The 26,617-nt window shown below is 48.7% G+C and overlaps 3 protein-coding genes across 5 annotated transcripts in view; 2 read left to right on the top strand and 1 right to left on the bottom strand.

Moving 5' to 3' along the window:
- The window catches only part of EFTUD2 (elongation factor Tu GTP binding domain containing 2), a gene marked incomplete at its 5' end in the record, with an annotated part of 30,741 nt that extends 23,492 nt beyond the window's left edge, over positions 1–7,249 (top strand). For all 3 annotated transcript variants that reach the window (XM_079724476.1, XM_079724477.1, XM_079724475.1), the window contains 12 exons: positions 834–945; positions 1,357–1,497; positions 2,146–2,247; positions 3,213–3,295; positions 3,835–3,921; positions 4,147–4,273; positions 4,477–4,564; positions 5,187–5,305; positions 5,444–5,538; positions 6,000–6,153; positions 6,334–6,441; positions 6,773–7,249. In XM_079724476.1, coding sequence (XP_079580602.1) covers positions 834–945; positions 1,357–1,497; positions 2,146–2,247; positions 3,213–3,295; positions 3,835–3,921; positions 4,147–4,273; positions 4,477–4,564; positions 5,187–5,305; positions 5,444–5,538; positions 6,000–6,153; positions 6,334–6,441; positions 6,773–6,868 — 1,312 coding nt within the window. In that variant the 3' untranslated portion in view covers positions 6,869–7,249. The remainder of the gene's footprint in view (positions 1–833; positions 946–1,356; positions 1,498–2,145; positions 2,248–3,212; positions 3,296–3,834; positions 3,922–4,146; positions 4,274–4,476; positions 4,565–5,186; positions 5,306–5,443; positions 5,539–5,999; positions 6,154–6,333; positions 6,442–6,772) is intronic.
- Positions 7,250–7,346: 97 nt separating this feature from the next.
- On the bottom strand, positions 7,347–9,472 carry HIGD1B (HIG1 hypoxia inducible domain family member 1B; the record flags this gene model as incomplete). The annotated part of the gene is made up of 5 exons (XM_079725495.1): positions 7,347–7,840; positions 8,088–8,186; positions 8,473–8,607; positions 9,233–9,365; positions 9,461–9,472. 4 exons carry the CDS (start codon positions 9,470–9,472, stop codon positions 8,125–8,127), a joined length of 342 nt encoding a protein of 113 aa, XP_079581621.1. The 3' UTR covers positions 7,347–7,840; positions 8,088–8,124.
- Positions 9,473–18,002: 8,530 nt separating this feature from the next.
- Positions 18,003–26,617, top strand: part of GJC1 (gap junction protein gamma 1) — a gene marked incomplete at both ends in the record, with an annotated part of 31,748 nt that continues 23,133 nt past the window's right edge. Inside the window, one exon of the mRNA XM_079724481.1 lies at positions 18,003–18,072. Within this exon, the coding sequence (XP_079580607.1) occupies positions 18,003–18,072 (70 nt within the window). The remainder of the gene's footprint in view (positions 18,073–26,617) is intronic.

The following is a 26,617-nucleotide window of genomic DNA, read 5'->3' as shown; positions in this document are numbered from 1 at the left end:
GTAAGATGGACACTCCTTCAGCAGATCTGTTGACTTCTGGTTCTTACTATCCAAGGTTGCTAGGGTCACAAGGCAGCTACTGTTGGGATAATGCCAAGAGCCCTGCCTTTGCCTTTTGGATGGTTTGTATAAACTCTTGTAGCAGGATTTCCATGTTCATTCATCTTAATCTTGTCTTCCTCTTCTGTGTTCTTTAAATCATAACCTTTATGTTTCTTCCCAAAGAAATTATTTCCCAAACTCCACTGACTATTTTTTGACTAAGATAAAGACTTTGCTGGATCCCTTGTAGCATCCCAGTCTGCAGAATTAAACTTCACTTGCGTGTCTGGGCTGCTTGTCAGTTCATCACTTTGGCGTTTTAGGTAGAAAGCCGAACCAAGGCTGTCCTGTTCCTAGGGTGGCTGCTGCACCTTGCCAACAGCCCCTTTTCCCTCCAAATTCATCCCATTCTCTAGAAGCCAGAAGAAAATTAAAGAGCTAGGAGAGTTGCAGTATCTTCTGTGGTGCTTTTGGCATCTCCTTACATTCTACCCCTTGGGCAGTGGTTTGCTTACTACCAACATCTAACTGGAATTAGATTTGCCTGTTTTGTCCTCATGTTATACCTTGCATTTTTCTTTCATGGCATGCATCAGTTTGTAACCACATATATGTGTGGCTATATTATTGATTTATCGCATCCCTCCCCTGCTAGAATATCTGTTTTGCTCACCCTGCTCCTGGCTCAGTGCCTGGCACAGAGCAGGTGCTCAGTAAATTTTTATGGAATGAATAACTACTCTGGAATACTCTGCCCAAGTTCCATTGCTGTTTGTTGGATGCTGCTCCAGGTACCACATTGAAGTGAACCGTGTTCCTGCTGGCAACTGGGTTCTGATTGAAGGTGTCGACCAACCAATTGTGAAGACCGCGACCATAACTGAACCCCGAGGCAATGAGGAGGTAAGAGTTTTGGAAGAGGCAACTAGATTGGCTTAAGCTAGAGGGTCACAAGGAGCCGCAGCACACGTGAGCACCAAGCAGCAGAACACGCGGGGGTTGAACCCGGCGTCACTGCTGCTTCCTGCTGCCGGGCCTCAGCATGGGCCCAGCCTTCCAGATCTGACCCTGCTGGACTCTCCTTGTACTGAATGCTAGGAACTAGAAGGGATCCTTTTATTCTTTCCCTCCTCTTTTTGTTCTGCCAACATATGTGGGAATAAATGGCCCTTCAGGTTGCCTCCAAGCAGCGCCCTGGCTCCAGGTCGGGGGGATAGTCCGCTCCCCAGCAGGTCGTCAGCTTCTCCCTGACCTCTGCACTGCCTGTGCCCGCTCAGGCCAGGTGTCCTCACTGCTCTGCGTTTTGGGTCTCAGGCTCAGATTTTCCGGCCCTTGAAGTTCAACACCACATCTGTTATCAAGATTGCTGTGGAGCCAGTCAACCCCTCTGAGCTGCCCAAGATGCTGGACGGCCTCCGCAAGGTCAACAAGAGCTATCCGTCCCTCACCACCAAGGTAGGCCCGAGACTGCAGTCGCTGCCGAGCCCTGTGTGCCCAGGCTGAGGGGTCTTTGCTTGTGCCGCACTCTGCTTCGTGTCCATCGGGTGGCTCTGATCTGCTGCTTCCGGCAGCCTACATCAGGGACTGGTCCCTGTCTGTTAATTGTCATTTGAAGGCAGCACAAGACCCCTGTTTGTGTGTATGGGCCTGTATGCACGTGTGTGTGCATCTTACACAAGCGTCTTTAGATAGGTGATTCCTGGAAAGTACACTTTGAATTGATTTTCCAGAAAACACACAGGGAAAGGTGAGTCACTCTGAGCCTGCCAGCGTAGCTTTCTGAGGAGTTGGCCAGGGCTACAGGGTCACCTTATATCCACAGACAGAGCAGGGTTTTCCCTAAATGGCTAAGATGTTAATTCAGTCCGTGACCTCACACCCAGTAGCACTGTGCTCAGTGGTCCAGGTGTCTTAATGACTGACTCATAGGTCACTGCTCCCCACTGATCCTTCCTGAAGAGGCTGGAACCAACGCTGACCAGTGGCTTTTCTCATAGTGGGCTTGGGCACCTCCTCCTGGGTTCTAGCCTTGATGCTGTCTCTGTCTGCTGTTGGTGTCACAAGAGAGTCCAGGCTGTGACCACCAGGGTCGCTGTGTTTCAGGTGGAAGAATCTGGTGAGCACGTGATCCTGGGTACTGGGGAGCTCTACCTGGACTGTGTGATGCACGATTTGCGGAAGATGTACTCGGAGATAGACATCAAGGTAAAGCAGCCTCTCCTTTCTTTGGCGCCTGCTTGGCCAGGAGCTTGGCTCACAGCTCCAGGCTGATTTTACAAGCAGCCAAACCCTTGAGTCCCCAGGAAGACCCAAGGGGAGAAGGGTGGTCCAGGGGAGGAGATCTGTGTGGGAAAATCATGACCTGTTGCTCCCTGTGTGGGAAGGATTGGAAATCCAGTTTGCCTCCTTCGGTGGGGGTTATTCTCAGTGTCAAACGTTCAGAGTCAAGGCTCCCAAGCCAAAGTTATTCTTGATCTTTTGTTAAGAAAATGGTTGCACAGCTAAGCTATCTGTGGTTATTAGGGCTCAGAGTGGATGGTTTCGAGGAGAGCGTGGGGAGTGGCTCTTCTGGACTCGTGGTGAGGTCTTAATGTAGCCCCTCAGTTAAACTGCCCGTCGCACAGCCTTGGTCTCAGTGGACACACACGTTTTCTCCAGGGCCATGGGTGGTGGTCGTGGGAGTGAGTGCCCTCAAGTGCCCCTCTTAGCCCAGGGCTGGTGCTGTAGAAGACGCTGCGTTTTTCCGGGAGTAGGCCGTGTGGGGGCTTCCGGGAGGAGCTGTGCTGCCCCGAGGTCGTGGGTTGAGGATGGAACAGGCGCTCGCCAGTCAGTCTGTCGAGGCAGAGCTCTGACAGACCCACGGTGTTCAGTGAATGCTGGTGGGATGGCTCTATGGATGTTGAAAGATACCTTGGGAGACTATAATTTAGGCCCTAAACTGATCTCCACTTACTCTTGGCTCAGGAACATAAATTGTGCGCTACACTAAGTTTTCCAGGCTGCTTAGTGTAGGTGCAGACTTTTAGCCTCAGCCTGCTATGGTACTTGTCGCTAATGCTGATTAAGACGGGTTCTCGCAGAGGTAGCGTTGGGAACCTTGGAATCCCCTTTGGTAGAAGGTTGTCCTCCCAACAGTTAGACCTTGCCTCACAGTTTATTTTGTGTCTCAGGTGGCTGACCCCGTTGTCACGTTTTGTGAGACAGTCGTGGAAACATCCTCCCTCAAATGCTTTGCTGAAACTCCCAATAAGAAGTAAGCTGGGGGTCATAGTGACCCTAGGACTCACAGGGGTGGCTTTCCCCTGCCCCCAACTCTACCCCAATCACAAATAGAGGCCCCTAAGTGTTGGGATGAGGGTGCTTAGGATACTTGAGTTTTACCCCAGCCCTCTCATTATGCCTCTGGACACGATGCTGTGGAATTCTTTGCCTTAGTTACTCCCAGTGGTTTTGTAATTGCCACTTTTTCCCTCTGTATAATATGACCATCTTAAAATTTTCCCTAGCAGCACCTCTACTGTTTCACTGTTTAATAACTAATACTGTTTAAAGCTTTTTTAAAAAATGCCCCAAATCTTCCTTTTTTCAAGAGAGATGGATTCACACCTAAGACGATGAGCCCTTTTCACTCTACTCTGCTCCTGTGGCCTTCACTGACGTCACTGCCTTAGCTCTTTCCTTTGTCACCCGTTCTTAGGAACAACCCTTCTGACCCTGCTCAGAACTCACTTCCTTTCTGATGAGAGGGTCAACCTGCTGACCCTCCTCATTACCCATTTCCTTTCCGACTAGGAACAAGATCACCATGATTGCTGAGCCTCTTGAGAAGGGCCTCGCTGAGGACATAGAGAACGAGGTGGTCCAGATCACGTGGAACAGGTGAGAACGTGGCTCTGATTCCAGGGCCGAACAGCTTACCTGATGAGTCTCTAGCACGACACATCCCTCCCTCTAGGAATTGATTTTGTCTCCCCCTTCTCGCTATGGTCCTGGCACAGTGTAGGTAGGCTGAGGCGACTGTCATCCAGAAAAGCAGGATCTGTGGCCTCAGGGACGGGCAATCACAGAACTGTCTGACATGACCATTTTCTCCTCCTCCCCCAGAAAGAAGCTGGGAGAGTTCTTCCAGACCAAGTACGATTGGGATCTGCTAGCTGCCCGTTCCATCTGGGCTTTTGGCCCTGATGCCACCGGCCCCAACATCCTGGTGGATGATACCCTGCCCTCTGAGGTACAGAAGAACTAGTGGAAGCCCTGTGGCCTTCTCTTAGTTCTTGAGTGGAAGAAACTAGAGTGTTCTCATTTTTCCCGAAAGTATTTTGTATCCTCTGGTGAAGAAGAGTACCCTTTTACTGGTGTACCTACCTCCTTCTCCCTCTAAACTCTTCGGCTGTTGCCAGGGTCACTGCTAAGGGGCCCTCATGTTTTGTGCAGGTGGACAAGGCTCTTCTCGGCTCGGTGAAGGACAGCATCGTTCAAGGTTTCCAGTGGGGAACCAGGGAGGGGCCCCTGTGTGATGAGTGTAAGTCCACCAGCGCCTCTGCCTTTGCCGCCCCAGGCCTCTAGGGTCCTTGCATCTGGGTGTATGAGGTGGGGTGGGCTCATCTTTGGGACCCGGCAGAAGTAGCAGCTTGGGGCCCACAGGGCCTCCCCATGTCCTGGGCCAGCTTCCTCCCTTCTCCTTCCCAGTCCTGGTGCTACTGCTTGGTACATCTTAGAAATGGAAGTCACGTCTAGATTGACATTTGCTCCTCATTTCTGGAATGTGTTTCAGGAAGGGTATCCGGGGGATGGGATTGGAGTGGTTTATAGACCAGGACTGGACTTAGTAGGGACAAATGTGCAATTCCTGGAACGTATTCTACATCCCCCAAATAATTAAATATCTGGAAAAGAAACACATAAACTTCTAGGGACACTTTATGCTGTCTGAACGTGGCCTGAAACCAACACTGAGAACATACGCTTACCTTCACACCTCCGCATATGCTATTAGAACGCGCATCTGCAGGCTGATTCTGTACCATGTCTTTCACGGCTACAAGACAGCTGCAGTGCTGCAGGAGGCTCCTGGCTGCTCTGCCCGTGCGCCCTTGACTAGCACCAGAACCACTCAGCAGTCAGCTCCCCCTTCTCCTTTCCAGTGATTCGAAATGTCAAGTTTAAGATCCTGGATGCGGTGGTTGCCCAGGAGCCCCTGCACCGGGGCGGGGGCCAAATCATCCCCACGGCCAGAAGAGTCGTCTACTCGGCCTTCCTCATGGTGAGCGAGCAGGGCTGTCCTGCCGCAGGGCATCAAGTGGGGCCTCGAGGCCGCTGTCCCCCAGCCTTCCCTTTACCTGGGTTCTCGGTCCTCAGCCTTCCCCAAGCTGAGGAACCCTTCCTCCTGGCTCTCTTGCAGGCCACCCCTCGTCTGATGGAGCCCTACTACTTCGTAGAGGTCCAGGCCCCCGCAGATTGTGTTTCTGCTGTTTATACTGTCCTGGCCAGGCGCAGGTGAGCCGCCCAGGCACGTAAGGGAGGGGGCAGCGAGCACAAGCCCAGCAAGAGGGAACCTCGCTGTGGAGGAGGAGGGACTGGACCTCACACTCCCCACTCCTGAAACCAAGGTTTTTAGAAGGAAGTAGGAAAGGAATGAGGCAATCCCCAGCCTTACCACAGATTGTAATTTGAGATTTCTCCTTGGGCTCCCCCCTCAGAGAGCTCCTGGGGCAGGTATTCCTGGGGTGTGTCAGTGGTGGGAATGTCTACAGGTCCTTGTCTCATCAGTGTTGCACTGTTGCCCAGAGGTTGCTGCCCCTTTGACTTCCACAGGGAACTATGCCAAGAGCCGTTTCTGCCCTCTGTAGCGCACTTGTGGTTATCCTTTCTTTGATGGTCAATATTTGGGGGTACACTACTTCTCTGCTTTTGGCCTCTTCAGGACTAGGGACTCAGCCTTTGTTTTTCTGTCTCAGGGGGCATGTGACTCAGGATGCACCCATCCCAGGCTCCCCTCTCTACACCATCAAAGCTTTCATCCCCGCCATCGACTCTTTTGGCTTTGAGACCGATCTGCGGACTCACACGCAGGGGCAGGCCTTTTCCTTGTCTGTCTTCCACCATTGGCAGGTAAGAAAACAACGCAGGCTGGCCGCTGTGGTCCCCACCTCTGCAAGGCCATCCCCTCTGACCTGTTCCTCTCCAGGCCCCAAGGGGGATCACCAGCATCCTAGAGAAGGGCCCTGCTTCTAGGCTGGATGCTCTGGGAGGTCGGCCTGGACCATCTGATGAAACCACTTTGCCTTTCAGATTGTACCCGGTGATCCTCTGGACAAGAGCATTGTCATCCGTCCCTTGGAGCCGCAGCCAGCGCCCCACCTGGCCCGAGAATTCATGATCAAAACCCGTCGTAGGAAGGTACGTGTCCCTCAGACCCACAGCCATCCCTCCACCCCCAAGGGTCTTGCCAGGAGTTGGATCTCCCTTCATTTCTTGCTTTTGGACCCTTCTCCCAAAAACTGAAAGCATTTCACAGCACAGCGTGGAGAGTCACGATCTGTATAGGCTTCAGGCAACCAGACCCGGGGCCGCGTGCCTGGGAAGGGAGCGCCTTCCCCTGCCCTGGGACAGTACCCTGAAGGCAGGGCTCTCGAAGCAGCTCAGCCGACACTTGGCCCCCACCCGCTCCCCGCACTCAGGCACAGCTCGGTCACGCAGGGCTCATCCTTGCATTTGCCCCACTCTGCAGGGCCTGAGTGAAGACGTCAGCATCAGCAAGTTCTTCGATGATCCTATGTTGCTGGAGCTCGCCAAGCAGGATGTTGTGCTCAATTACCCCATGTGAGCGCCCGGACACCTGGCGGCTCCTGCTGCCTGCGCGGGGCTGCATCCTGGACTTCGAAGCTAGGACCTGGTGGGACTAGGACTCCGTGCTGTCAGAGCGTGTCTGGGACTGCTGTGGCCGCCCTTAACAAGCCCAGAGCCTCCAAGCCTCCAACCCAGACGGAGGAGCATTTGGCTTCCTGGTTCCTCCTGTGGCCTCTGCCTGGCTCCATTCCCAGAGAACAGAGAGGAGCTTGGGCTCAGGGAAGGAGAAGGGGACGGAAGTGTTGAAGCCCACGGGGCCCTGTCCTCAGGATTTAGGTGGATTTTTATTTTATTTTATTTTTTTTTGGTATAAAAGTTTGACCTTAGACATGGTTTATAAATGAACAGAACATTCTGACCTCTGCCTTGCTCCGTTCTTTTCATCCCCACCGCTCCGCCCCCTTCCCTCCAGCACAGGCTCATCCTGGCACTTGGGTTCTGGATCTGTGTTGTCTCCCATGAGGCTGCACTGACTGCTCCCAGCTGCAGCCTTCTTCCTGCCTGGTCCCCAGGGAGGCGGCCTGTGGGGGGAGGAACGCCTGCCTCTTCACTCAGTGTTCCCATGAGCACTGAGGCCTCTTTACTGTCCCCAGCTCCCATTCCTGGTGGATGGCACCTGAGGGGGCTTGGGAGTTGTTGGATCTCTGGGATCAGAGGGCTACAGCTCCTCCTCTGCCCCTGAGGATTCTCCTTGCCCTGGAGCTGGGGGCCAGAACTCTTTGCTTTCCAGCCCTTGGCTCTTAAGTCCTCCTACCAGCCACTACCAGTCCCTTACTCTGCTCTCGTCTTCGTGAAGAAGAGAATGTTGATTTGCCTCAAACTCCTTTATTAGGTGCACACCAGGGGTTGGTCGAAGAGGTCTGACTGCCCCAGGCCTGCAGGAGTCCCACTTCTCCCCAGCATCCCGTGCGGTTCTCGATTTAGTCTCTGTACATCGTGTACACAGCACCTGTGTGAGGGAGAAGGGAAAAGGCCCCATGACATCGCATCCTCCACCCATCCTCTGGCTCCCTCAGGTGTCCCAGAGTCCTGGGGGTCCAACACTAGCTATATCCCCTTGAGAGTCCAGCTTTGTTGCTTATCTTTCCACCCTAGGTCACAACAGCTGCTGCAAACACCTGGCCACACAGCCTGGGGAAACATCCCATTTAACACTTGACAAAGTACTTTAATGTATATTATCTGAGAAAACTCACGGCAGTACATGAGGGAGGCAAGCTGGGGTGGTTGTCATCATGTCGCACGTGGGGAAACAGATTTGTCCACTGTCGCACAGCTAGTAAGTAGCTGTCTGCCTTTTGATCCAGAGAGGAAAAGAAATTCAGCATGGGTTCTGCTGCGTGGTTTTTCTCATTTCTAGGACAAACTCACGAAACAGACTGTGCATCTTCCCCTGGAACAAAGGAAATTAAACAGGGAACCCTGAAACTCTCGGTATGAGGGCCTCACCAAGGACTTGCTGTGGAGCCTGGTATAGGGAACAGGGACTGAACTCATGGTCCCTTAACTGTCAGGACTCACAGCCAGATTTTGCCTAATCAGTTTTGCCCTCATTCTCCCATGACCCCACCAGCTACTTACCCAGCACGATCACACCCACAGCACAGGCCTGTGCTGCCACTCGGGTGTGAATCAGGTGTGTGGACATCTTGGTGGAACCACGACGCTTCAGCCGGTAAATCCTGTATGCTGCCACCACCACGCAGCCTCCTAAGCCTATGTAGGCAGAGAACATGACCCCTTGGACCTCAGTCACCAAGTACATCGCTCTCCTGGTGAGAGACACCTCACTAGGCAGGCTGGGCATCTGGATAATCAGCTGCCTTCCTGCTGCTGCTTTGGGGCTGGCAGTGGGGTGAGGAGAGGCTATCATTAGAACGTTGAGTTGCTTCTTCTCAAAGATACTTATGAAGTGCTTCCCTCCAGTGACTCCCCTCCTCCCTGGACAAGTAGCCCATCATCATGACTCTTCCACCCCGCTTAGCTCTTCTCCAACTGCTGCCAGCCCCCAAAGCCGTTCTAACCTCCCAGGGCCAGGGGAAGGGAGCCCTGGGGGACCCCAAACTGCTCCTGCCCATCCTGACGCTGGTGTCGGTATCCCATGCGCTTGGTTGGCTGCCACCTCCAGCCATCCAGCCATCCAGACTCCTTCGTTTCATTGTCAGGATGTGTCCCTTAGTTCCTCAGCACCTTTGTTGTTGGTTCACTTCTCTTCTAGCTGTTGATTATTCGATGGGTAGGACCACTTGAGTTCTGCGCTTCATTCTTTGAAAGGACTAGGAGACATGTCCTCTGAGAGAAGGCCCCCTCCTCGCCCCCCATTCCTTCGTCTCCCACTCACCTATAGGCACCAGCAGAGACTCCCTCGTCTTCCTCAGGAACTTCTCAGACACGCTGTCCTCACCCTGAGGTGGTGCCCACCAGCCTTTGTTAGCAGACGTGATCCTGCCCCCAGATGCTAGGAGCTGGGGCTCCTAGGCTTCAAACCAGTCCTATAAGGAGGCAGGAAGAACTCCAATTCCCAGTCAAGGGTGGGAAGGAAGAAGTGGACTGCTGAGACCTCTCTTACCATGCCCAACATAGACACTACTTAAAAAGATGTCCTGGGGGCTTCCCTGGTGGCGCAGCGGTTCAGAGTCCGCCTGCCGACGCAGGGGACACTGGTTCGTGCCCCGGTCCGGGAGGATCCCACATGCCGCGGAGCAGCTGGGCCCGTGAGCCATGGCCGCTGAGCCTGCGCGTCCGGAGCCTGTGCTCCGCAACGGGAGAGGCCACTACAGTGAGAGGCCCGCATACCACACACACACAAAAAAAGATGTCCTGGGTGTCCTGTCTCAGATGGCTGGAGCCATTTCTCCGTCTCTTCCTCCCAACATCTGCCTCTTGCCCAGATCATTCCAGCTTCACTGTTTTCTCTGCCTCCCCCTCTATCATCTGTGTCCCTATGGGTGTGATCCTTGGGCCAAGAAAAGCAGCTGGAAAAATCCACAGATGAGGGTGGGAGGAACAGGCCTTTAACCTTGGGTCCCCCACTGGCCTTGAGTCTGTGATGGCTGTCCCTGATGGAGCTGCAGAGGAAGATCTGGCCCCAGGCAGCCAGAGCCATCCCAGACAGTGTTACAGTACTGGTCACCGAATCACCAGAGCCAGAGATTGAAACGATTAGGCATGGATCTGTGTATAATTTTGTGTAGATTTTGGATGTTAAGGCTAATGGAACAAATTCTGGTCCCTGAGCTGTTCCCCTGTCTCTAAGTCCATCTCTTGACAGGTTCTTTGCAGGTACCAACCCCCTGCCTTATCCCTGCACTGAAACCCCTATGGCTCTACTTGCTAACCCTGTAAATGTCTGCTCTGATCAAAAACTAGATGGAGTCCCAGAGTCCTGGTCCTTAGACCAGGGGTTCTGCCTGCCGGGTGCCTTCTAAGTCTAACCACGAGACAAAGTCCCTGCTTGAGGTGACTTCTATTCCTAGTTGCCTCTCCTCTCCTGGAGGAGCAAAGACTGCTGGCCCCACAGGTCCTCAGCACGCCGGTGCTTACCCTAGGAGACGTCTAGAAAGTGGAGTGCGAGCAGCCCAGCCAGGGCTCAGCGTCTGCTGTTTTGAATCAGCCAAGAGCTGATGACGGAGCTGCCACTATGGGGTCAGGGAAGCAGTGTCCGGCTTTATGGAGACTCTGAAGTCAGGAATGGAGAGGGGAGGAGATAGGACAGGGCATCAGTCTTAACCCCCCATCTGCTGAGTTCCAGGCTGGAGCTCCAAGCACTGGAAAGTAATGAAAGATCAGATGGAGGGGAGCCCTTACCTCAATCCAGTCTTTTCATTCCTCTGGACGTAAGTGGCTGGATCAGAGACAGACTTGATTTGGAGAACTAAGATGGGAATATAGAGGCAAGGATGGGTAGAGATCCTGGGCTCTCCCGCAAGTTGTACTGCCTTAATTGTGCCTTAATTGTGAGAGATGGGCTGTCTGGTCTTGGTCTTGATCCTTCCAAGGATGTTTTCTGGGCCAAAGAGATTTGTCCAGGAGTTTGAAACAACTGGGACTTCCCTCACACCTCCAGACCCCTTCATACTGCCTGTGGGGTGATGCTCACTCAGGATACAGAGATGACAACGACCAGCATTAGCACCTATTCTATTTCAAGTATTTATATTTCAGACCTTTCCACTATTCTACACAGTAAGTAGCAGCTTGTTCATAGACCAGGAACTGAGCTTCGGAGAGGCTAAATGAATTATCCACAAGTACACAGCTAGTAAATGGCAGTGTCACGATCTGAACCTAGGTCTGGCTGGCTCCAAAGTAGCTTCTTGCTAAGAAATGGAGAAAGATCAGATGCACTGTGGAGAGTCCCACTCCATCCCATGCCTTTGTTCCTCTCCTAGCCCGTGTGTCTGTCCTAAAGGGGCTTTTCAGCGCTGGAAATGTGTCCAGCAGCTGACGTCTCTCTTTTCTCTCCCTAGCCCTCACTGCTTCAGGGAGAGACCCAGGGTCACAGCATCTCCCCAGGGCCTCCGCATATCCCCAGCGTCCATGGGAACTCTCCTCCCAGTCATTCACACACACTCCTGTGCTGCCTCTCCCGGTCCCAGCAGTGGCCTGAATTCCCCAGAGATCAATGCTCTAGGCCACAAGTGGGAGGATGGAAATGTCTGGATGAGACAGTGCAAGAATCAGGATCAACTCCAAGCCCTTTAGAAAATGGAGGCCAAGCTATGGAGAGCGAAGTTCAACTTCTCCCCGTTGAGATGATGTCGATGCTCCCACAGCATCTCAGCCCAGAACCAAGAAAATAATAGTTGCTATGACCTTCTGAGCACCTGTGAGCCTAGAAATGTGCTAATTGCTTTAAGTAGGTTATTTTATTTAATCCTCACAACTATTATTCTATTAGGTATGTGGTAGGTACTATTATTTTTATTCCTATTTCAAAGATGAAAAACTGAGGCTTGGGCTTCCCTGGTGGCGCAGTGGCTGAGAGTCCGCCCGCCGATGCAGGGGACGCGGGTTCGTGCCCCGGTCCGGGAGGATCCCACATGCCGCGGAGTGGCTGGGCCCGTGAGCCATGGCTGCTGAGCCTGCACATCCGGAGCCTGTGCTCCGCAACGGGAGAGGCCACAACAGTGAGAGGCCCGCGTACCACAAAAAAAAAAAAGAACCTCTGAGAACACACAGTAATTAAAACTTCAAGGACCAGATTTCTGTAGAGTCCTGTTTTAGTAAACAGATAAGATAAAATTATGATAACATTTTTGTTTAATATGCCAAGTCTTTAATAATTACTTTGATTTAAGCCTTTCTACATTAGTAATTTGCTTAATAAACCTCTCCCAGATCAGGTCACACTAATAGAAATTCTATTAGAGGGGTCTAATTGAATGATGCAGACAGACTTAATGGATCCGGAGTGCAGGCCAGAGTCAGACGTGGGGTCAGCTGCTTGACCAACCACTCTCTGAATACTTGGTCTTATGCCACTCAACCTCTTTTGAGCGTGTGTCATCATCTGTAAAATGGAGGTAGCACCTACCTATAGGATCGTTGTAAGGGTTAAATAAGATGATTGTTAGAATTCCCCTGCACACTGCCTGCTTCTCTTCCTTCAGAATGAGCAAGTGGCAGGGATGGGTAACAGGCTGGGGGAGAAGTGGAAAGCCCCTGACAACAGATGGGAAGGTTCCCATGTTCTGGGTGGTCCTGAATTCAGCACACTCTCATCCCTCTCCAACCCCACCTCCTCCTTGTTGGAGGGGCTTCCCTGCCCTAACTGGAAGCTTCAGGCTTGTTCTCCTTATTGTGTGGGGGGAAGGGAATGGGTAGGGGAGGGGGACTTGGACTTGAGGCTGTACACAATCTAAGACACAGCTGTGCTATATATAGCCTGAGGGAGCTGAGTGACAAGAGGGGGGAGGTGAGGGACGTGCAGCTTTTGCCTTGAGCTAAGGAGTGCTGTGAGTGAGGGGATGATGATGAATGAACTGGACAAGGAACAGAGGATGCTCTGAGTTGGGGTTGGAATGGGAAGGACCCAGGCTGAAGGGCTGGGGTAATCACAGGGGAGAAAACATTGGGCCATACAGTAGTATCTGGGGGACTTGAGGGGCAAAGAGGGGTAGCAGGAACAGGCAGAGGCAGTGGAAGTTTCCAGATGATGTGGCTAGGCTGAGGCAGCCTCTAGAGGGTGCCTGGGGTGGGGTGGGGAGGGTGGGACACCCCCTCTCCTTCTAAAAACAGGCACTGGGTTCCAAGGACCTCGCAGCATTTGTCCAAGGACACCTCAAGAGCCACAGGCTTGGGGGCCTTTGGTACCCCCTAATCATTCTGGAGGGTCTGCTCACATATTTTTAAAGATTCTAAGAGGGTGTGGATAATAATAGCCATTGGAAGGCTGAATCAGACTGTAGCGATGCTGACACAGAATCATGTCTTGTGAAGGAATAATTTTGAGCTGCAGAAGACACCAGTACAGACCCCTGTACTAACAAATGGTTGCTCCAGAGGAGCTGAAATGTTTTGCTGAAGTTCTTGTGTTGGGTGCTTTTGAATACCCAAATTACCCAAAGCGCACTATGAGAGGGAACTAATGTCTTGAGAGCCTACAAGATTTAGGGTACTTCACATATTTAACCTTCGCAACAGCCCCAACTGGTAGATATCATTATCCCCATTTTATAGATGAGGAAACCAAGGCTGAGAAGTTAAGTAACAGCCATATCACACAGCAGGTAAATGGCTGCACTATCCAGCCAATAATGATAACCACTACAGGGAATTCCCTGGTGGTCCAGTGGTTAGGACTCCGTGCTCTCACTGCCAAGGTCCTGGGGTCGATCCCTGGTCGGGGAACTAAGATCCTGCATGCTGCATGGTGTGGCCAAAAAAAAGAAAAAGAAAAAAATGCTAACCACTATAGACCACTTTACAATGAAAAATTAACATATGACAATGTGATTTCCTGTACATTTCATCACATTCTCACACCATCTTAGAAATACACATAAATGAATGCACACAGCTGGGCAGAGCAGACCTCTGAACCCAGGGCTTCCAGACACTCAAGGACTGCACACCCACCGCACCGCCTCTCACCAAGGCAGGGTAGGTCCTGAGCCAGTGCACTGTGTTCTTTTTTTTTTTTTTTTTAATTTTTATTGGTGTATGGTTGCTTTACAATGTTGTGTTAGTTTCTACTGTACAGCAAAGTGAATCAGCTATACGTATACATATATCCCCTTTTTTGGATTTCTTTCCCATTCAGGTCACCAGAGGGCACTGAGTAGAGTTCCCTGTGCTATACAGTAGGTTCTCATTAGTTATCTATTTTGTACATAGTATCAATAGTGTATATATGTCAATCTCAATCTTCCAATTCATCCCTCCCCCCCCCACTGTGTTCTGAGCGTGTCCAAATGTCCTTGTTTGTGGGTGGTACCAGAGGAGGTCTCTTCATCTCCCATACCCTTCTCCCCACCCCTAATTCCTGAGCATACTTCACCTACCCTTCATTTGCAAGTAAATTGACCTTAACTTGAAATCCAGCATTAAATACACAAGAAACAGCTAGCTGGGCTCTGGGAAACACTGGGGGGAGTCATCTGACTGTTCCGTCTCTACTACTTGCATTACCGATTCCAAAAAATTTTTGACAAAAAAACCTGCTTCAAACAACATCCCTGTGGCAGGGAGGAGCAGTATAATGTGTCTCACAGGTTAACTGAAACTGCTGGGGATTATGGGGGCAGGGGGTTGTGCTAACAACACCCCCCTCCCAATAGCACAAGTAATCAAGAGCTTCTTATCCGGCCAGTCTGGGGCAAGCAGGGCTTCCTGCTGCCAAGCGGAAGCCCCAAATCCTACCTCTCTGGGCCTCCGCTCCCATCCCCCTGGACAGAAGAATCTGCTCCGAGTTTACCAGCCAAGTGGGGACCCAGGAAAATGTGTAATGGAAATAGTGACACACTGCAGCCTTCAAGTTGACCCTACAATTTCCAAACCACAGAGCCCCAGGGCGACTCTCAAGTTCTCAAACTGGGTTTTGATCCTTTCCTGCCTGGGCCCCATGTGAATAAAAAGTGACATGGTTCTCACAGCACCCGGCTCTACCACTCCCTGCCAGAGGCTGGAAACCAGACCCATTTCCCTGTTTGAAACTTGAGGCTTTTTTTTTCTTCCCTCCTTTCTTATGTTAGCAATGGCAAGCCTTCCTTCACTCATGCACTCTGCATACACTTGCCGGGCACCTACTGTGTGCTGGGCTGAGCTCAAGGGGCTGCGACACAGTGGCCCTGCCTTCAGGGAGCTCACATTCTAGCAGATGCCCTGGTTTGCTCCGGACCATGGTGAATGCCTGGACCTCTGGCTTAGGTTTCTGGCCTCAGCTTCCCCACCTGTAACTGGATTAAAGGATGTCAGTAGCTGGCAAGGTGACAGAGGAGCGGACGAAGAGTCCTGACTAGGAGACGGAGTCTTTGGCTACATTTCTGTTTTTTTAACTATCTGCAGTTAAAACAACTTAGCTTCCCTGGGTCTCATTTCCATCTTTATTTTTTTATTTTATTTTTAAAAATTTACTTTTTAAATTTATTGGCTGCATTGGGTCTTCGTTGCTGCGCGCAGGCTTCTCATTGTGGTGGTCTCTCTTGTTGCGGAGCACGGGCTCTAGAGCACAGGCTCAGTAGCTGTGGCGCACGGGCTTATTTGCTCCACAGCATGTGGGATCTTCCCAGACCAGGGATCGAACCCGTGTCTCCTGCATTGGCAGGCGGATGTTTAACCAGGGAAGCTACCAGGGAAACACATCATTTCCATCTTTAAAAGGTTGCTCTTGGGAATTCTCTAGCGGTCCAGTGATTAGGACTCCACACTCCCTGGCAGGTTCATCCATGAATTTATAGGAAAATAATACCTAATAAACATTTGAGTATATATATATAATTTATATATAATACACAATACATATTTGTTTATAAATATTATATATACATATATAACCAAATATTTTAAAGGTTCTGATGGAAGTCAACATGCCACAGAAAAGTGTACTATCACTATCAAGAGAACAGCTCAAATGTGGCAACTAAAGATACCTGTATATCGTGTATTCAGCATCCAGCTCAAGAACAGAACAGGAACAGCCCCCTAGAAGCCCCCTCAGGCTCCCTTCCGATAACTATCCTTACCCTAGGATAACCACTATCCTTACTTCTAACAGCACAGATTAGTTCTGCCTGTTTTTGAACTTTATATAAATGGAAAGTCTTGTGAGATTCATCTATCGCTGCGGGTAATTGTAGATTATTCATTCTCATTGCTGCATAATGTACCATTGTCAGAATATAACATTTTATCTATCCTTGCTATGGTGGATGGGCATTTTGGGTAGTTCCCAGTTTTTTGGCTATTACAAATAGTGCTGCCATGAATATTCTAGAACAAGCATTTTGTACACATTTCTGTGACATTTCAGATTCAAAGTGCATTCCTAGTTTCAGCTTTAGTAGACATCGCCAGTCTTCCAAAGTGATCTGTAGTGATTTACACTTGTACTAGCAATAGATGAGGGTTTTAATATTGTAGTCAGTATGGATGTTGTCTCCTGTGTCATCTTAGCTAACATGTTCTTTATTCCCATTTTCACATATTTACAGGGTCTTCACACTTGTCATTTTAAATACATTTGTAGAGAGGTAACGTGATAATGGGGAGGGGACGGAGACTGGGGCATGGCAAGTATAGGGGGAAGATAATCTAAATACAGAGGCCAAGCAGCTAATGAAAATCAGTCAGGCAGCTAAGTGGAGACAGTGCCTGTCCTGGATGGACAGCTGTTACTCAGAAGTAACTGTCATGTGAAAAGAGAGGCTCAAAATGAGCAAAACTTTTGACTTTTTAGAGAGAAGTCAAAAAGACGATTTTTAAAATTTGGCAACTAATTCATAATTTTGGAAAGCATCATACTAGCCAAACAAAACATCTGTCAGTGGGCCAGATGCTCAGCCTTCAAGTTTTCAGCCACTTGACTGGCCATAAGGGCCTGGCTTTCCGTAGAGGGGGTGGGGTTGAAAAGGGCCTGGCTTTCCGTAGAGGGGGTGGGGTTGAACTGTAGCAAGTCACCTCATTAGAGTTTAATTTCCTCTGTGGTCAAAAGGGTAAAATGAAAACCTATCCTTCCGCATAATGATGGTCAATAAGATAATTCAGGAGCACTTTACAAAGTAAAGTATTCTCCCATCTCCTTAGTACGACTTCTGTTGTTATGCACGGACTCCCTCTACTTAAACCATTTGAGGAGTTTTCATATTCCTACGAGGCATTCAAGGCTGGAGATTCCTATGCATACTAAGTCCTTTGAAAATGGGATCCTGCTGGGATGCAAGGGGTTAAAAGGAAATGGCCTATTAGGGTCTGGCTAATCGGAGAAGTCCAGGACTTCAAAAGTATCTAGAACAACGCTAAAAGCCCAGAGGACGACTTACCCGACGAAGGCCACTAGGATCCTCGAGTAATTGTAGAGCAGAACCTAGAACAGGGAATCAGCATCCTGCGTTACACTGGACCCAGGCCTTGGCGGAGCGCACAGAATACAACTCCGGGGCTCGTTGGACCAACACCCCAGGATACCCAGGTAAGGCGTGTCCTCACTGCGCCGTTAGTTGCCCGCTTGAAGTGAGGCACTGCCCACGGCGGAGTTCCTGTCCTGAGGATCAAGCTGGAGGAATGAACTGTCCGGGAGGCGAAGGCTGCGCCCACCCAGGGCCCAGACTCCACGCGCCTCGGTAGTTCTTACAAGCGCCGCGCCTCTGCCCCGTCCGGGAGCGCGCGGACCCCACCGCGGAAAGTTGGACGCCCGCGCCTCCGCCCCCGCGCTCCGGACGCCCCCTCCTACCTGAGCTCCACGTGCAGCTCATCCCGGGCTCCCAGACTTCGGCGGGACGCCCCCGCCCCCACCGCGACGCGCAGTGCGCAGGCGCCTCCCTGTGGCTCTGGGCGGCGGGAGCGGCTTTGGCCGCGGCCGGAGACTGAAGCGTAGGCGGCGGTGGAGGAGGAGGAGGAGGAGGAGGAGGAGAGATGACGGTGGCGGCGAAGGCGATGGCGACGCGGGGCACATGAGGCGACGGCCGGCGGGACGGGCCGAGGCCCGGCGGAGGAGGCGGTTCCGGGGGACCCCGCCGGCAGGTGAGGGGCGGCCACAGGGCCGGCTGAGAGGCGGCGGACCAGGGGCGGGGCCCGAGTTGGGGGGGAGAACTTGTGGGGAGGCCCGAGAGGGGCAGGTGGGCCGGCGGAGAGTGCGGCGGGGGCAGGGGGGAGGAAGAGGACGCCACCGAGGGCTTCCCTTCGAGCCCGGAGGGGCGTCGCGACCCGCTGCCCCCGGCGCGCCCTCCCCCTTTGTCCCCAGGCGCGCGGTTCCCAAATTGGGAGGGAAAACGGCTCGAGGGTGGGCTGGGGCCGTGGCGGCGGCGCCGGGTGGGCGGGGAGCCCGAAGAACCTGGGCTCGCACTGGTGCTCGCAACTCTTCGAGCGGTTAGGGGCGCAGGGCCGCGCCGGGGCTCTTCGCGGGCTGGTCTTTGTCTCCCGATGCTCGGCTCCTGACATCTCTCCGGGCGGCGTGCGGTTCGTCTGACTCTTTCCTCTAACATCCCTGCCGAGACTTCTAACTCCTTGAATGTTTGAGAGATTTAGTTCGCGGGTTGGTAGTGGGGGACGGGGAATGCAGTAGTCGCCTCTCGGTTAACACGTTTTCTTTACTTAAAATGATTTTTTTTCCTCTTCGTGAAACTTTGGATGACTGGTGTGTTGTGGTTTTTTTTCCTCCTGTCTCCAGATTCAAAATTACGAGAAGGCGCTAACGCTGTGATTGTGGCCAGTTGTGTGGTTGGCGGCTGCTTTTGGAGCTTTGAGTTGGAAAGATTTACGTGATTGTGTGGTTTAGAATTGTTTGTTCTTTTTTTTTTTTTGCGACTGTTTCCAAGATTGGGATTACTGTTTCTTGGGGAAATGGGCGAGTTTGGTTTTTTACCATTTGAAGGAATTTTTGTTCGTTGAGAACCAGCAGTGGTACAGATTTCATTGTGCTCGAGCTTTATTTTGTTAGCATCGAGGTTACTTTGTGGGATCGAATAAATCGTTAGAATAAGTTCTGGATAAGCGTTATCTTGTAGGCCTGATTAGTCTAAAATTATTATACGTTCGTGTTGTGTATACGTTCCAGTGAAAGTGCTGTAAAAATCAAACTATAAATGAAAGGGATTTTAATTCCCTGATAAACGGAGTACATTAATATCTGTAGAAAAAAGGCTTCATAATGTAATTTAGGGATCAAATCCTTTACCCCTGGAAGAGGGCTTAGGTATTTTTCAGAATAAGAATGCAGAAAAATAAACTTAACTGCAGAGCTCCTGATTAAAAGTATGTGAATTGTGATTACATTTGATGGGTTTTTGTGTGGTTTTTTTTTGTTTTATTTTTTGGGTTTTAGCAGAGTTTTGTATATTGCAGTTGCTTTGGATTTCTTAAGTGCTATGTAATGGCAGAATTAAAGAAACATGAACTGTTCTGGGTAAAAGGTAAAAAGCTCTGGTAAACAAATCTGTGTCTTAGTTTTCACCAGATCTTTGTGAGCAGGGTGTTACAGGCAAAGGACATTTTGAAGAGAGTACATGGTAGTTATGTGAAAATCCTCCTTTTATTATTTGTCCTGATTTGTAATGGTTTGATACTATTTACTAATAATCTTAAACTGTTGTGCACTTTTCCGGAGCATTTCAAACATCCTTTCCAAAAGTCAACGCTTTTTAGCTTCCTTTTAGGTTGTGTGACTTTTGAATTGGTTTTCTACTTGTGCTAGTAGCCACAGTGCTCTTAAAAAGGAGCAAAGGACTCAGTAGCTTTCTCTTCAGTTCATGAAGGTTGAACTGAGTTTCAGTCTTTAATTGAAAGGATTTAATAATTCCTCCCAGCTTTCTCCAGGTTACATCAACTAAATACGGATCAAGATAAGGAGTTCACCTGCGGGGGGCGGGGGAGTGGGAGGGAAGATAGATGTGTTTGGTTTTTTTAATTGTGGGAAAATATATGTAACATAAAATTTACCATCTTAACCATTAAAAAAAAAGAAAGGATTTAATAAGTTAACATATCTTCAACATAATAATCTTACTTATAAATGCCGCTGTCTCTTAATCATTTTTACTCTTATTTCGTATTTGTATAAATTAGCCAAAGTGAAAGGATTCAGGGTGGGTCTCTGATTAGCTACACCCTCCCTCACCTCTAGCTTCAGGCTTACCTATCAATTATAATTGGGATCCTAGAATACAAAACATATAATTAAAACTCAGAGCATGACTTTCTTAATAAATACATAGTTTGTTCCATGACTTATTCAGTGCAAAGTGATGAGTTCCAAAAAAGCTGGGTTTTTTTTTCAGTTCACATTTCAAAATAAATGAGGTTTTCCTTTATTTGTTTTGTTTTTAATATTAATCTTGATAGTTAAGTGCACCTGGAGGTATAATTACTTATTTCTGAACTTGTGCTTTTCTTGTGGCCATAGAACATGTGTGGCTCCTATCCAAAATATCTAGGGAAAATTTAGGCAGAGAAAGGATGGGTTTTTTGTGGGGTTCTTTTGCTTTTGTAGACCATTTCTTTGAGAATACATATAAGATAGATTTTGGCTATTATCATTAACCTGAAGCTTACACATAGAAAGTAGTTATGAACTGTTAATATCAGCAAAGCGTCAACAATTGTTTTTCAAGCGCACTACCGCAACTGATGAATTTAGTTTGTGTGGAAGTAAGGACCTATTTGGTTAAGTCTGAGCATTGCTGTTTTCTACAGCTCTCAAGAATGAATGATCAGGGACTTCCTTGGTGGTCCAGTGGTTAAGACTCCGCGCTGCCAATGCAGTGGGCCCGGGTTCCATCCCTGATCGGGGAGCTAGATCCCGAATGCCGCAACTGAAAAAGAGCCCACGTGTCGCAACTAAGACCCGGAGAAGCCTAATTAATTAATTATTCAAACTTATTTAAAAGAAAAAAAAGAACGAATGATCAGTCAGTACTGGTTGGCATAGGGTAGTACATTCTTGAGTTTTGCAAGCACTGCAGTGGCTGACAGCACTTGGATTTATCATTCAGACCAGTGGAATGTGTTGCCCCATGGGTTTTTTTTCCATAAGACAAGGATGAGAGATCTTTATTTCTGTGGAATGAGTAGAACTCTCAGTTAAAGCCTCTTCTATGAGGCTATATATGCTGTAGCACTAGCACAGTTTGGACAAAAGTGTTCTGGTGGCCATTCATTCAGTGAACTGTTTTTTCCGTCAGGTACTTACGTTAAACGCTGAACTGGGCTGAAGATTCAGTTCAAAGATGAATTTTATGTAGGCTTTGTTCTCAAAATGCTTACAGTTTAACATGGCAGTCCCAACCTTTTTGGCACCAGGGACTGGTTTCGTGGAAGACAGTTTTCCACGGACGGACGGGGGTGGGGGTGGTGATGGTTTCGGGATGATTGAAGCGCATTACATTTATTGTGCACTTTATTTCTATTATTATTACATCGTAATATGTAATGAAATATACAACTCACCATAACGCTGACAGGAGGCAGAGCTCAGGCGGTAATGTGAGCGATGGGGAGTGGCTGTAAATACAGATGAAACTTCCCTCCCTTGCCTGCTGCTCATCTCCTGCTCTGCAGCCCAGTTACTAACAGGCCAGGGACAGGTATCGGTCCGTGGCCCAAGTGTTGGGGACCCCTTTTTTTTTTTTTTTTTTTTTTTTTTTTTTTTGCTGTGTTGGGTCTTAGTTGCTGCACGAGGGGTTTCTCTAGTTGTGGCGAGTGGGGGCTACCCTTCGTTGCGGTGCACGGGCTTCTCATTATGGTGGCTTCTCTTGTTGCGGAGCACGGGCTCTAGGCGTGCAGGCTCCAGTAGTTGTGGCACACGGGCTCAGTAGTTGTGGCTCGCGGGCTCTAGAGCGCAGGCTCAGTAGTTGTGGCATACAGGCTTAGTTGCTCCACAGCATGTGGGATCTTCCCGGACCAGGGCTTGAACCCCTGTCTCCTGCATTGGCAGGCAGATTCTTAACCACTGCACCACCAAGGAAGTCCAGATTTCAATTGGGGACCCCTGGTTTAACATGCTAAAAAGGTTTAACAATCTGGAAATTATCTAAAATCTTTGAAAGAAAAGAAATGTATAGGATTTCGGGGTTTTCATTTTTTCTCTACAGAAATGGAATAAACTCCCCATCCCTATTTTCTACTAATCTCTTAATTGTATTTAAGTCTCAAATAGTTAGAAAAGTTTTCATCTACATCTTGGAAGGATTTATCAGTTTTGATGGAATTTATTGTTACTTAACTGAGTTACAGCATTCCTTTTGGGAACATTCAGAGTGAAGTGGATCTAGACTCTTGTCTATTTATAGGGAATTCCCTTTGACTCATTCTTGGACCTCGGATTCCTAAGTGCCTATCTAGAGTAGGTGTTTATTTGGGTTCGAATCTTCCCTCCTCAATCTCTGGCTATTCCTTCAGGTCCCCTCCACCCCCGACCAGATCTTTAATTGATGGTCTTTCTCAGGTCTTGGTCCTTAGTCTTCCTCCCTTCTCACTCTAATCTTATCCATTCTGTGGTTTCAGTTCCCATGTATATTTTGAATACAACCATTTTAAAATCTGTAGTTCAGACCCCTTTTCTGATCCAAGCTGCCTGCTCAATCAACAACTCCACTTAGATACTCAGAGGTTTTTTTTTTTTTTGCGGTACGCGGGCCTCTCACTGTCGTGGCCTCTCCCGTTGCGGAGCACGGTCTCTGGACGCGCAGGCCCAGCGGCCATGGCTCACGGGCCCAGCCGCTCTGCGGCATGTGGGATCTTCCCGGACCGGGGCACGAACCCGTGTCCCCTGCATCGGCAGGCGGACTCTCAACCACTGCGCCACCAGGGAAGCCCTCAGAGGTATTTTTAATTGAGTTGCCCAGACTGAGCTCTTGATCTTGGCTCCAAACCTAGACCTTCTTCACTGTACTCACTTTCATTAAGTGGCTCCATCAACAACTTACTGAGGCCAGATTCTTGCAGTTTCTCTCCACTCTAGTCTCCCCATCCTAGTCTAGGCCACCTTTTCCCAAGACGATTTTTTTTTTTTAACAAATTTATTTGTTTATTTATTTTTGGCTGCATTGGGTCTTTGTTGCTGTGCGCAGGCTTTCTCTAGATGTGGCGAGCGGGGGCTACTCTTCGTTGCAGTGCATGGGTTTCTCACTGTGGTGGCTTCCCTTGTTGTGGAGCACGAGCTCTAGGCGCGCGGGCTTCAGTTGTTGTGGCTCGCAGGCTCTAAAGCTCAGGCTCAGTAGTTGTGGCACACGGGCAGAGTTGCTCTGTGGCATGTGGGATCTTCCCGGACCAGGGCTGGAACCCATGTCCCCTGCGTGGGCAGGTGGATTCTTAACCACTGCGCCACCAGGGAAGTCCCGACAATTATTATAGTCAATTTAATTTAATTAATTTATTTAAATATCTATTTATTTATTTGGCTGCATCGGGTCTGAGTTGTGGCATGCGGGATCCTTCATTGCAGCACGCGGGCTTCTCTCTAGCATGAGGGCTCTCTAGTTGTGTTGTGCGGGTTCCAGAGTGCGTGGGCTTAGTTGCCCCACGGCACGCGGGATCTTAGTTCCCCGACCAGGGATCGAACCGCGTCCCCTGCACTGCAAGGCGGGCTCTCAACCACTGGACCACCAGGGAAGTCCCCATTATAGGTCAGTTTTAAATGGTCCTTCCTCGTTCACTCTTGTTTCAAAAAAAAAAAAAAAATAAGAAGAAATACAATATTATCAGTACGGTTGAAGTCTTCTCTGTTTCCCTACCTGATTGCACCACCGTTGTAGGCGTCCTTCCCAGAGGTAATCACCAACTTGAATTTATTATTCCCTTGCATTTCTTTATACTTTTACTATGTATTATATACGCCTAAGCAATATACCCTATTGTACTCTTCTCACAGCAGCTAAAATTATCTTTAAAAAAAATTTAATCGAGTCACTTACCTGAAAACTTCTGTTGTTTTCCCTTCACTCTTCATTTAACATGATGTGACCTGGCCTTGCCTGCTTCTCGAGCATCGTTTCTTTTTACTTGCTTTCTTGCTATATATGGTCTAGCCATACTGATCTTTTTTTTTTTCCCCTATTCCCTGAAGGTTCAAAGCTCACCCAACAGTCTTTGTACATGCTGTAGCTAATCCCTCTGCCTGGAAGGCAGCCTTCATTCTTCAGAATTTGCTTAAATATCACTTCTGAAGAAAAACCTTCTCTGATTCTCCTATATTAGATGAGGGACCCCTATAATACACTCTTATAGCACCCTGCAGTTCCCTTCTGTAGGACAGATCACAGTTTTAATTAATTTAATTATTTGTATAATACCTGTGTCACCATTAGACTATACTCCGCCGCCCCCCCCGCGCGCCCCCCCATGCCGTGGCTTGAGGGATTTTAGTTCCCTGACCAGGGATTGAACCCCGGGCCCGGCAGTGAAAGTGCCGAGTCCTAACCACTGGACCACCAGGGAATTCCCAGACTATACTTTATATTCCATAAGGATGGCCAGTATCCCTAGCACCTAGCTCATAGTTCATTTAGGTATTCAGCAATTATTTGGATGTTTACTAATTTCTTTTTTATTTGTAGTTATTGATGGTAATGAAGTAACTTCTGACAAAGCTTTTGTTCTAACTAGAAGCCTTATTATTGTATTTTGTTTTTTGTATCTGTTTTTTGCACATGCCAATACAGTGCTAGGTCTTCAGTAAATACTTACTGATATGAACTTGCTGGTAGCCATGGCCTGATCAGTCTTCAGCAGTTTTTTATTTTTATTTTTTTAACTTTATATTTTATACTGGAGTATAGCTGATTAACAATGTTGTGATAGTTTCAAGTGCACAGCAAAGGGGCTCAGCCATACATATACATGTATCCATTCTCCCCCAAACTCCTCTCCCATCCAGGCTGCCACATAACATTGAGCAGAGTTCCCTGTGCTACACAGTAGGACCTTGTTGGTTATCCATTTTAAATATAGCAGTGTGTACATGTAGATCCCAAACTCCCTAACTATCCCTTCCCCCCCATCCTTCCCCTCTGGTAACCATAAGTTCGTTCTCTTAGTCTGTGAGTCTGTTTCTGTTTTGTAAATAAGTTCATTTGTATCATTTCTTTTTAGATTCTACATATAAGGGATATGATATTTCTCTTTCTCTGTCTGACTTACTTCACTCATATGACAATCTCTAGGTCCATCCATGTTGCCGCACTGCAAGGCTTATGGGATCTTAGTTCCCTGACAGGGGATTGAACCCGGGCCCTCGGCAGTGAGAGTGCAGAGTCCTAACCACTGGACCACCAGGGAATTTGCTTCAGCAGTTTTAATAGACCAAAAATACAATGATCATTTATGGTGTGGTATACACAGTGGAGACTCTTGTCTCCCAGGAAGATATTCACAGCTAGGCTTAGGCAGGCTATCAGATGGAATAAAGAAATTGCTATCAAATGGGATAAAGAAATTGAAGATTAGTTTTTTTCTTTGACATACTGTACCTAGTTCTGATTTTAATTTCTCCTCATTTGGTGGGCCAAGAGTCAGTATAATTAATGTCCCAAGAAACCTGGCTATATTATGCAGTTAAACATTAAGGCTGACATTGACAGTTTGAGTATTTCACTTCACTGACAAAAAATTTTTTTTGAAATAGGTATACATAATACAAAATCAAAAGGTATGAAAGGATGTACAGTGAAAAATAAGTCTTCTGGGGCTTCCCTGGTGGCGCAGTGGGTGGGAATCCGCCTGCCAATGCAGGGGACACAGGTTCGAGCCCTGGTCCGGGAAGATCCCACGTGCCGCGAGCAGCTAGGTCCGTGAGCCACAGCTACTGAGCCCGCATGCCACAGCTACTGAAGCCCATGCTCCTAGAGCCCATGCTCTGCAGCAAGAGAAGCCACCGCAATGAGAAGCCCACACACCGCAACGAAGAGTAGCCCCCGCTCACCACAACTAGAGAAAGCCCATGGGCAACAATGAAGACCCAATGCAGCCAAAAACAAACAAACAAACAAATAATATGTTTTTTTAAGAAAGTAAGTCTTCCTTTATTCTCTTCTCACTCAGTTTTCTTTTCTCTGCTGAAGCAATTACTGTTTGCTTTTTTTGTGAATTCTTCTAGAGATATCCATATATTCAGTATCCCCCACCCCCCGACGTACATAAATGGTAGCATACTCTACACACTCTTCTGTATCCTCCATTTTTCATTAATATATCTTTGTTTCATATCATTGCAGATAGAGCTCTTTTTTTTTTTGACTACTAGATGTGCTGTAATTTGTTTACCCAGTCCCTTACTGATATACTTTAAATTGTTCACAGCCCATTATCAGCAGTACTGCAGTGAATACTCTTGTACATAATTTTGTACGTCTGAACATTTCGTTAGATAAATGTTGAGCACTGGAAAATTTTTTCCAATTGGATAAATGAAAAAGTAGTATATTGGTATAGTTTTAATTTGTAAATCTTTAATTACAAGTGATATTGAATATCTTTTCATACTATATTATTAAAAGCCATTTATATTTTTCTGAGAACTCTCTCTCTTGCACGTTTTTGTTTGTTTGTTTGTTTTGCGGTATGCGGGCCTCTCACT

The sequence above is a fragment of the Hyperoodon ampullatus genome, assembly GCF_949752795.1.
Source record: "Hyperoodon ampullatus genome assembly, chromosome: 19".
In the NCBI taxonomy this organism is placed as follows: Eukaryota; Metazoa; Chordata; class Mammalia; order Artiodactyla; family Ziphiidae; genus Hyperoodon; species Hyperoodon ampullatus.
The sequence above is the reverse complement of the archived record's forward strand: the minus strand, read 5'-3'. Positions and strand labels throughout refer to the sequence as shown.